General features: G+C 41.7%; 1 protein-coding gene across 1 annotated transcript; it reads left to right on the top strand.

The window, feature by feature from the left end:
* Positions 1 to 789: 789 nt before the first annotated feature.
* Positions 790 to 6405, top strand: LOC139446803 (uncharacterized). The gene is made up of 3 exons (XM_071228134.1): positions 790 to 946; positions 3888 to 4015; positions 6150 to 6405. Exons 1-3 carry the CDS (start codon positions 790 to 792, stop codon positions 6333 to 6335), a joined length of 471 nt encoding a protein of 156 aa, XP_071084235.1. The 3' UTR covers positions 6336 to 6405.
* The last annotated feature ends 5177 nt before the right edge of the window (positions 6406 to 11582 follow it).

Genomic DNA, 11582 nt, shown 5'->3' with positions numbered 1-11582 from the left:
TTCTACATTTATCTCCTGCCACGAAGTAGAAGGGGGATATTAGAATGGGTGATGTCCGTCCGTCCTACTGTTCATTGCGTTTCGTTTTCGGAGCAGAACCAAAAACACATGAGAGAAATCTTAACCAAACTTGGCACATAGATAGCTCTAGTGGTGAACTGGTGCCTTTTGATAGTTTGAGATTAAAAAACAAACACATAAGTTTCCATGGCAACGACTTTGACTTGGACAGTCTTTACGAATTCGCCTAGTCCAATAAATTGTAATGTGAAAAATATATATTCAAAAGCTGATTTTTATTCATTCGGCCGACCAGAAATAAGTACAATGTCGAAAAACACCTTCACTGTCATTTCAATAATTATTTTATTTAAAAAAAACTATACTTAAAACAGGTTGAAAATGTATCCGAAATACTTCAAACACACAAGGAATCACAACAACAGCAAAACAACAAGAACCAGAAATTCTGGCCTTATGACTAATTATGACAAGGTATTTTAAGTATTCTTGCAAGTGCGGCACAAATGTTGGAACACGATGACCCCTAAACATTCCGATGCTCACTCACTACTCACTCATAAAAACATAGATTTCAGGAGTTTTGAAGACCAACTCGTCACAACATAATATATTATCTCAATGAACATATATTACATCTCGTACAACATATTGTTGTGATTAATATAAACTAAATATAGAAAACGAACACAGGCCGTGGAGAACATGTGAATCAAAATACAGCAATGAATGCTCCCTTGTTCTATTTTGACAACCACAATTCGCTTGATGTTGTCGCAAGTTCAGGAGCAGCCTCGACGCTTCCTATCTTTACTGACAGGGTGGACACATCTAGCACCGCACTGGAAAGCTGCAGCCTTTTCATTTTATCACGTAATAGGGAAAAAAATAACATCCCACACCCAAGCGATGGAGTTGAAAGCAGGTGCGTACATTTTGAATCGTGTTCTTACTTGTTTATAGCAGATCGATGTTGGTGTTGCTTATTCAGTAGTAGTTAATAACGATTGTTTTTTCATCGATTTCCAAATCGATTTGTATTTGCCATTCGTTAATAATATATAACAGCCTGGTAGGTGTGATATATGATGATAATTTCAAGGATCCTTACAAATATAGGCCCTACCCCGTGTGCGGTTTCGGACTGATGACTTGATTAATGTATGTTACTGGCATGTGATCTATATCACTGAAACAACAGAATGTCAGCTGTCTGAGTGTGATGGAAGCACGCGGAACTTCCCGCGAACACCTGCCGCCACGGGAACCTTGTGAAATACATTGATTAATGATTATACGCTTCTTTCTCAGGGATTGGTGCTTGTGAATCGAGAGGTCCTTTATATAATAGGTCTATGTGGCGTTTAATTATCACTTGAAATTAATTATGAGTGAGTGAGTATGGATTTACGCCGCTTTTAGCAATATTCCAGCAATATCACGGCGGGGGACACCAGAAATGGGCTTCACACATTGTACCCATGTCAGGAATCGAACCAGGGTCTTCGGCGTGACGAGCGAACGCTATAACCACTAGGCTACCCGACCGCCCCTAATGATGATGATAATTAATGTTCTGCACAATGAGCGCTTCATGGAACATTTGGCTCCCTATGTATACTATCACTAGAGGTAATTGAACTATGGGGTTTAACGTCGCGTTTAATACACGTATATAGCGTAGGCTAAATACACAGTATACTGACTCCGAGCCGAATAGACCTTGTTTTATCGACCCCCTTAATGCCAAGCGCCAATCAGGCGTAAAAACAATTATAGCCTGACCAGAAATTATTGAAAATGAGAAAATTGTAAATTATAGATTTACTAAGTCATAAACCAAGAGATAAATTTGTCCAACAAACACTGCTTACCTAAAGCTACAAAATCTGTTCAATATTTACCTAAAACATGTTTCAATGCGATAAGGCATACTGCCTATCAAGGAAGTTAGAAATTCATGAGTCATACTGTCCAAATATCTCACCATCTCTGCTTTCATATCGCATATATTTTGGCGATTTTTTAGAAAGATATATTGTTCTTCATAATTCCCCAAATATTTTCAATTGGGTTCAGGTCCGGACTGTAGCTGGGCCATTCATTGAGTGTAACATTTTCCTCGTCAACCATTCCTGAGATTGCTTCGCTCTGTTTTGTATCATTGTCTTGCTGGAATACCCTTGGAAGGAGATGCCCTTGTAGAACATCTGTGTACACTGCTCTAGTCACGTTACCTTCAAATGCTCATAGATCTACTGGCGTGGCACCAAACACAGACACCCCATCCCACACATGAAATTTAGGACTGTACTTTGGAAGCTGGTAAATTGTTTTTTTCTGTACCTTTGGTCCACACTTTTAAGCAGTTGGGTATAGCCACACTGAAGTTTAATCTGAGAACATCACATTGTCCAAACTGAAATTTCTGTGCTCCAGTCTTTCTCTTTTTCCAAGGCCGACATTTCAAAATAATTGTTGTTTGCCGCCTGTTAGCTTACAAGCTCCTCACAGCGATAGTACGTTCGAATAGGTGGCCACAACCATGCTTGGAGTTGAACTCGCAACCGAATGACCGTTATGTTTACAAACAAGTGACGACTGTCGTGACGCCGAATACACTTATAGCTGCTAAATTACTTTCTTCGTTTGTCAATTTGAATTTCTGTTTCTTTAAAACTATCGTGTTATTGATATAGTAAGAATGTAAGGGAGAAGTTGGTTGGTTTTCCGTTAGTCTGCAATCTCGAACCAATCTGATTATCAAAACAATAAAGTAAATTCATCTGGAAAACATGGTCAGTCGTAAACCTTTTCAAATTGAAATATGATGGCATTCCCAAAGACATAAACAAAAGTATAAACGTTACTACATATGGGGTTGGAGGGCAAATTTCAATATTCTTGTAATGGCACGCCCACACTGGTGGCAGCGATGTTACCGAGAGTGTAACGAAGGTGTCACGCGCTGGGAAGGAGCTTGATTAGCTTATTACGAAGGGAGACAACTCTGGTCGTACTTTACAAATATAACACGCGAGTTGTCTCCCTTGAATCAAGTCAGAATAAGACTTTCATACTCCTTTGAGTTATGGTAAATATTGATGGCCAAAATGGTGTGTGAAATTTGCAATAATGTCTCGTCAAACTATGTAATCTTTTGACGTCGTTTGGTATGACGCAGCCGAGGATTGAACCACAGACCTTCCGCGGTCTGGGCAGACGCTCTATCCACCATATCATGGAAGTGGTCCTGTCAATAGAAGATTGCCCTTAAAGGTCTAACCTTTGGGTTTCAAGGAAAGAGTATATTTGTCCCCAGTGTCGCTTTCAGAGCTGACTGCTTGCAACAGGCTCGCGTGGTCAGTCAGACACGGTGCCTGTGTGGTCGTGCCCTGATAGCGTGAATCGTTCCTCATGCATTCAGTCACTGGTTTGTCTGGCCCAGATTTGATTCTTGCAGAATGCGGCGTTAAACAACATTCACTCATCACTGTTCTTTGGGCAGCCTCGATTATTCAGTGTCTTATCTATTATCAAATCTATTTTGATAAATACATTCGAACCATTCGCTGCCAAAGCTTCGTTTTCAGCCATATACGAATAGCCTGTTATAGCCGTCCAATCAAATTACTCCCAAGAGCGAGAGAGAATCTGTGCTAAGATAGACAGGATCCATCAAGGAGGTGTCGTCACTTCCGAACAAAAAGCTATGCTGACGACATTCGTGACCAACTCGTGTTATTCCGAGACAAGCCGGTTACAGGTTACGGAAAGGGCGAGTGGTGACGAATGTGCTGACGAATTGTTCCAGAGTATATATCATAATGGAATAGAAATATAGTTTTAAATGAATTATTATTTAGGTGGCCGATACGACTCCTACCTGCAAGGCGAGCTGAGCGCGTGTTTGACGCAGGCGCTGACAGAGGTCGCGATGACCCGACCAGCAGATCCCATTCAGCATCTGGCTCACTGCTTGCTCACGTACAGGGTAAACCAGTCAATTCTATATTAAAGAAATAAATATATCCTATGTCTTTCTTTTTGAACAGAGCTAAAATTGACGCAACGACACTGCGAAATTGATACAAAGAATGAATTCAATGTCTTGCCTGTCGTTTTTACTCAGTTTTATGGGGGTACATATATTTCTAAAAAATAGGGATCATGAATATTTGGGGGAATATTTTTATGAAATTGTGTGCTCAGTCGTTACTACAGAAATATCCTTAAACGTTTTTGTTCCGTGTACGTGTTACAGTCGGTTAAGAAATGAATTTGCAACAACATGATCCCTTCCATGTTTGGACCCGTGAAGACCCGGGGTAGAATAGGTCTTCAGCAACCCATGCTTGCCGTAAAAGGCGACTAACGGGATCGGGTGGTCAGGCTCGCTGACTTGGTTGATGAATGTCACCGATCCCAATTGCGTGGGTCGGTGTTCATGATATCAATCACTGGATTGTTTGGTCCAGATTCGATTATTGAGAGACCGCCGTCATATAGCTGGAATACTGCTGAGTGCGGCGTTAAACAACAAAACAACCAACAGCCCTTCCATGTTTGAAATGTTGTAAATATGCAAATTTATTGAGTTTAAAAGGTAACATGTCTGAGATTGTGTATTATTATATGTTTTGTTTTTTGAAAGTTTTAATTGAAATATATATTAAAAATAAATCAATGTAGAAGTATTCTTTGAGTGCTGACTAAGCGCCAGAATTAACAGAGAGATGTACCTTCGTTGGATCCTCAGTTAATATCCTCAGTCTGGTACTTTTATTCCTTATAGATAAACAATGTTTCATTTTAATCATTATCAACGATATGTGATTAAAAAAAAATGTTTCAGGATACTGAAAAAATACATTCATAAAACACAGAAAATGACTGCACAAGATTTCACCCCGCTTTTAGCAATATTCCAGCTATATCACAGCAGAGGACTTAAGTTCGTAAATCTTTCGCTGATCACGACCAAGGGCACAGGTTCGATTCTCAGCATGGGTACCAAGACGCCATTTCCGGTTCCCCTGCTGTGGTAGTGCTTGAATACCACTGAAAGCGGCGTAAGGGCACACACCCACACGCTCATTTTGAACACTAAACGAAACAGGTGGCAGATTAAAAGAAGCACTCATAAAATATAAACAATTAGTCTGTTTCCCTTCAAATATACACAGAGGATCAAAGGTGATTACTTCTGAATTAACAGTTATATCTGAGCATTCATCCAGCACTTAAGTGTTGTGCATTTCTCACACTCATGATCTGAACACCTACGAGTGGCGTTCAATGAGTTTTGCAGCTTCAATATAAGACCAAGTCGCAGAATATCTTTTGCACTTTTATTTTTTAATATAATCTCCATTCACCTCAATACACTTATTCCATTTATCCTTCAAGCTTTTAATACCACTATTATAGACATCCGCAGATTGGCTCTCTAACCCGCCTCTGTTATGTCCTCGTCATCCTGGAAGCGTCTTCCACGTAGGGCAGATATTTCAGCCACCAAAAACAACAATACACACACAAAACACAACATTAAAGTACATGCGCCATGATCTAACGACAAATTCAACATGATTCACTTCCTTAGACACTTACCTCTAAATAACGATTGTTACTGACGTTTCTCCGTACTTAGTGAAATGTCTTCGTACGTACTGAAGTGTCTCCGTACGTATTGAAGTGTCTCCGTGCGTATTGAAGCGTATCCGTACGTACTGAAGCATCTCCGTGCGGACTGAAGTGTCTCCGTACGTATTGATGCGTATCCGTACGTACTGAAGCATCTCCGTGCGTACTGAAGTGTCTCCGTACGTACTGAAATGTCTTCGTACGTACTGAAGTGTCTCCGTACGTATTGAAGGGTCTCCGTACGTACTGAAGCATCTCAGTGCGTACTGAAGTGTCTTCGTACGTATTGAAGCGTATCCGTACGTGCTGAAGCATCTCCGTATGTACTGAAGTGTCTCCGTACGTACTGAAGTTTCACCGTACGTACTGAAGTGTCTCCGTACGTACTGAAGGGTCTCCGTAGTATTAAAGTGTGTCATCATACTTTCTGTAATGTCTCCTGCTTCAACAATGTAAAATCTGTTTATCAATGTCCCTTGTAGACGCTTCACCCGTTAAAGGCGGAACTCAGCCCCAGTGAGCACTTCCGGTCAACACTGCCTGGACCGACAGAGTCGGAGGAGACGGATGCCGATGACCCCCCGGGGAACGACATCTTTGTTCATATGTCGTACAGGGCGGCTCTCTGCAGCATAGGAGATATATTTGACGATGATGACATCACGTGACCATGTGTTATTTCGTCCTAGTGTCAACCTGACCAATATTAGGCCCCTGGAGAACGGAGCACCACACGCACTCGAGGTAACACGTTTTCAATGCAGTATCGGATGTCCAAGGGACATAATTAGACTCCATTCACATTTCGTTGTGATGAATTGCGTCCCTTACCCGTACCAGGATCCGCTGGTCGTGGCTTTGGCCCAATTACTTATATGATACTTTGATCGTCACCACCCCCGCCTTCGTTGTCTTCGCTTATGTGGTAAGACGTCACTTTGACTGACACGTAGACACGGGTGGCCCAGTCGTCTAAGGCGCCGCAATTCGCTAAACAGAATGGCGTCCCTTGGGCGCGACGGTCGTCAGTTCGAATCCCGGTTCGCCTCGATTATGTTTCTAGGTTTGTCAGCACCATACCCGTGCTCGTGGGTTTCATCGAAGTGGTAAACGTCTGAGACATGCATCACTTCCGGCTTTCCTCCCACACGCCGTGATATAATTGGAATGCTGTTCTAAGCGGGGTTATATCACACACGCTTCAAAAACACAGCTTCTAATATATTTAGACCGTTATGATGACATTACGCTGTTGTTGTAGTTGTTTCTGAGCCTGAAATGCACTGTGTTTCTGAATATACTTTTTGAGCAAGTAAAACTGATGTGAAACCAGAAGTCATAATGTAAAATTCATAACATTCGGAGCTCGTCGATTCTACTTCCGGAATATTCGAGTGTTTTCTGCATAACGTGAAAGCTCATGAAAGTGACAGTCGGAATGTGTTTTCTAATCATGCAACCACGATATATTTACCGCGGGGTATTCTGAACGACAGTTACAGGTTTTATGATTATATCCATACAATCTAGGCCATCTATAAGCCATTCCAGAATGTTCTTCTTATCAGTTTTAAAATTTTAATCGAGAATACGTCAAAATATGTTTCGAAGGTAGTCCCCAGTTTGAAACTAGTGTCGTAAAGCTCGAGAAAGCTGCCTTCTGATTGGCCAATGTCGATTTCTTGTCAGTCATTTCATTGGTCGGTCAAAATTCGCAAAAGGTCGTGTAATGGGATGTCCTCAGGTCTTTGTTTAGCGGTAGCGAAAACTAACATCTGATTTTAATCAGATCGGGTATAAGGAATCGACCCAATAGAATTTATTTCAAAATGTGTGATATCACAGTGTTATAAAATACATTCAGTTGTTCCTGAACCATCCTGAAAAAATATAATCAAATATAATCATCTGCCTAATCCGTGCAGTCTATAACAACAAGGTTAATCTTTGACCAGTTGACGTAGCGCATGAACTCCACGTGCACCACGGCACACACCACCGCATTCCCCTGTTCAGTGGAAATGAACTCTTCCATTGCACGTGTTGCTTAATTCTTAAACGTAAACCACAACTCACGACGTTTGCTTCATGCGGCTTCAGAAGAAAAACAATTCTGACACGCCAACTCAACCGGTCATATATTCCCACAAGACCATGTCATTTTGAATTGTTTCAAATGGCGGTATGGCTGAGAAATTATCAAATCCAATTCTATAAATGTCTGCATTAAACAGTCACCATTGTTAACTTTGTATCTACAGCAACAAGGCACAGTCCATGACCAAAGAGGACGGAGTGACAGGGTGAAATCTACATGAAGCGGCTGTAAAATATACACGTTTATTCTGTAATGATGCGAGGCGGTTGTGATTTTGAATGACTGATTTACGTCCGATGTCAGTTTTTCACGGTTTTGTGTATACAACATCCCTATAGGTTTACACAACCGTTATAATTAATTCCTGACGACAGGATATACCTGGAAAGACAACAACACTATTATACACAGCGAGTGAGTGAGTAAGTAAGGATGGTTTGACGCCGCTTTCAGCAATATTCCAGCAATATCATGGGGTTATTGTAGACAGTAAAACTTCGACAAACTCAATGAGACCTAGGGATATAGTTCTATGGATAAACCACTTCTTTATGACAATGACTGCGGTGTTTCGGTGTAGATACTAACACGCTTATCAAGCAAGTTATCAAGTGACGGTTTTAGTATTGACTCCGAAACATCGAACATTGTAATAAAGAAGTCATATCCACAGAACTATATCCCTTGTTCTTTTAAGTTACCACGAGACCTGTCTTGAGTTATTCTTTTCATTACAATACTCATGTTTGTTTGTTTGTTTGTTGTCCAACGCCGCACTCAGCAATATTCCAGCTATATGACGGCGGTCTGTAAATAATCGAGCCTGGACCAGACAATCCAGTGATTGACATCATGAGCATTGATCCACGCAATTGGGATCAATGGCATCAACCAAGTCAGCGAGCCAGACCACCCGATCCCCTTAGTCGCCTCTTACGACAAGCATCGTTGCCTTTTATGGAAAGCATGGGTTGCTGAAGACCTCGGATCTTCAGGGGTCATGTATTACTCATAGTTACGATCAAAACCATGACGTGTGTGTGTGTGTGTGTGTGTGTGTGTGTATGTGTGTGTGTGTGTATGCGTGCGTGCGTGCGTGCGTGCGTGCGTGCGTGCGTGTGTGTGTTATCTCATTGATCGGATTTCTGATTCATTCGCATTCAAATGATCAAACAGTACCGGTCAAGAAGAGAGAACTTTTGACGTCGCATTTAGTATCTTTCTTCATGTTAGTAGATTAGAAGAAGTTGTTTCATGTCGCCCTTCCGGGCGGTCGGGTAGCCCAGTGGTTAAAGCGTTCGCTCGTCACGCCGAAGACCCGGGTTCGATTCCCGACATGGGTACAATGTGTGAAGCCCATTTCTGGTGTCCCCCGCCGTGATTTTGTTGGAATATTGCTAAAAGCGGCGTAAAACCATACTCACTCACTCACTCATGTCGCCCTTGCAGATGATATTCTTCAGCCTCCGGTACGTCTCCGCTGCTATGGACTCGCGTTCTTTGTCCAATATGTTTCGACCAGCTAATTGAATTGTTAGCTTCACAGTCAATAAACATTCAACACACATACTTCTTTTTTTCCGTGGCGAGTGTAGGGAATTGTCTTTTGACTGTACGTAGATACACTACTGTCTGAAAATATAGATTTCGTTGCCGGGAAAAAGAAAGTATAATCTTGAATTTAGGATTTTATTAGAACATTACAAACGTTATCAAAACGTTTCTGCGAAACAATGCGAAACACAACAATGATACCCGTATCAAATACATCACCATCAAACAACCTTTTCTCGTTTGTTTTTAGCCACCATCATACATTGGTGTACAGGAAACTACGGTTATAACGAACACGCTTATAACGAACTGTCGGATATAACGAACTGTCGGATATAACTTTTTTGGTCCCGACTATTTGCTGTAGTAATGCTGTATATATGCTTATAACGAACTACGGTTATAACGAACTAAAATTAGTAGTCCCTTTGAGTTCGTTATAACCGTAGTTTACTGAATATACTTTATTTTGCCCGACAGTTAGTCTGTCATACAGACGCAGTACTACATTGTCCTCAGTCCACGATGTTGTTACAGTATTTTCCATTTGTTGTTAGTTAATCTACTCATGTTAACCCATCTATGATAATTGTTGTTACTTTTAATCCCTAATCTACCGTATGTAATTCTGTATTATGTTCATTATTCAGTCTTGCTTGACAAAGGTATAAGGTTTGTTCGTTTTGTTTGTTTGGTTGTTGTTTAACGCCGCACTCAGCACTATTCCAGCTATGTGGCGGCGGTCTGTAAATAATCGAGTCTGGACCAGACATTCCAGTGATTGACATCATGAGCATCGATCTACGCAATTGGTATAAGATGACATGTATCAACCAAGTCAGTGAGCCTGACCACCCGATCCCGTTAGTCGCCTCTTACGACAAGCATGATCGATATGTGAATAGCCTGGAGAGACATTTGATAACAGAGGTCGCATGCACATCCTCTGATGGTGTTACGGTTGATGCCAACGTCGCTTGTAGCTCATCTGATGAAGGTACGGTTGATGTCAACGTCGCATGCATCGTCTCCAGTCACGTCGTCTTAAGGGGCATTCACACAGTACAACTAGTTGTATACAATTTGTTGCATGCAACTAGTTGCACGAACTGAAGTTGTATACAACTCGGCATTCACACGGCGGCTTCAAAATGCTTGATCTGAGTGGAGTGAGTGAGTATGGTTTTACGCCACCTTTAGTAATATAACAGCAATACCACGGTGGGGGACACCAGAAATGGGCTTCACACGTTGTACCCATGTCGGGAATCGCAAGGTTACCCGACCGCCCTACCCGACCGCCCTTTGATTTGAGTGAAGGGTGTGAACTAAACTGCCGGACAACAGAAAGTGTACATCCATGTTCGATGGCGGCTAAGACACGAAACAAACAAGAAATTGTTATCCGTTGGTGATGTATTTGATACGGGTATCATAGTTGTATTTTGGTACCGTATGCAGTGTTTCGGCGACTGTTTTCGGCCTTACGTTTAGAAATTTGTGGGTCAAATCCAATTTTCAAGTGTACACTTTCTTTTGCCCGGAAGTATATCACCCTTGTTACGATTAGATGTAACTTTTGAAGAACAATTAAAGCACTTTTAAATATTGACTGTCAGCTTCTTCGATCAAATCCTGAATTTAAATATTCAGATTTTCTCTGTGATGGAGTAGGCTGGCTTTAGGCAAATGTCGCTCTGTCTACTTCTGACGGGGATGACACAATCTCCGCACTGGTTGACCCCGCCGAGAGATGACAGAAATCTCATCTCAAACACGAGGTAACTGCCGCGACTTGCGAGCACGTGCAACACCGTGTGGCCCGCGGGGAGGTGAGGAGGACACTCCCGCAGTGCACGTGTTTACCTACATCACACAAATATTAATGGGTTCAACGTTGGTATTCTGTAGGAAGCAAGTTAGTGTGTCAGCAAGTAAGAAAGTATGGTTTTACGACGCTTTCAGTAAAAAGAATATTCCAGCAATATAACGGCGGGGGACAGCAGAAATAGGCTTCAAATTCTGTAGCCTTGTGGGTAATCGAACCCAGCCTTAGCTTATGCGTGAACACTTTATCCTGTGGGCTACTCCACCGCCGAATTCAGTATGATATACATGCTGAAGGTAGGGCCTCGTTATTGAAACAGTAATATTAAGATAATACATTGTTGTTTTATTGTTGTTTGACGTTGCTCCCAACAATACTCCAGCTATAGGTGCCCCAGTCGTCTAAGGCGCCGCGATTCGCTGTGAAGAGTTGCGT

The sequence above is a fragment of the Haliotis cracherodii genome, unplaced genomic scaffold (genome assembly GCF_022045235.1).
Source record: "Haliotis cracherodii isolate W230 unplaced genomic scaffold, xgHalCrac1.p SCAF_6, whole genome shotgun sequence".
Taxonomy (NCBI): Eukaryota; Metazoa; Mollusca; class Gastropoda; order Lepetellida; family Haliotidae; genus Haliotis; species Haliotis cracherodii.
The sequence above is the reverse complement of the archived record's forward strand: the minus strand, read 5'-3'. Positions and strand labels throughout refer to the sequence as shown.

What these genes read in the sequence shown, in the direction of transcription:
- LOC139446803 (XM_071228134.1), top strand. Translation starts at nt 790, where the DNA reads ATGTTGTCGCAAGTTCAGGAGCAGCCTCGACGCTTCCTATCTTTACTG. An exon ending in AGCGATGGAGTTGAAAGCAG is followed by an intron (nt 947 to 3,887) that starts GTGCGTACATTT and finishes ATTATTATTTAG; the next exon opens with GTGGCCGATACGACTCCTAC. An exon ending in ACTGCTTGCTCACGTACAGG is followed by an intron (nt 4,016 to 6,149) that starts GTAAACCAGTCA and finishes TGTCCCTTGTAG; the next exon opens with ACGCTTCACCCGTTAAAGGC.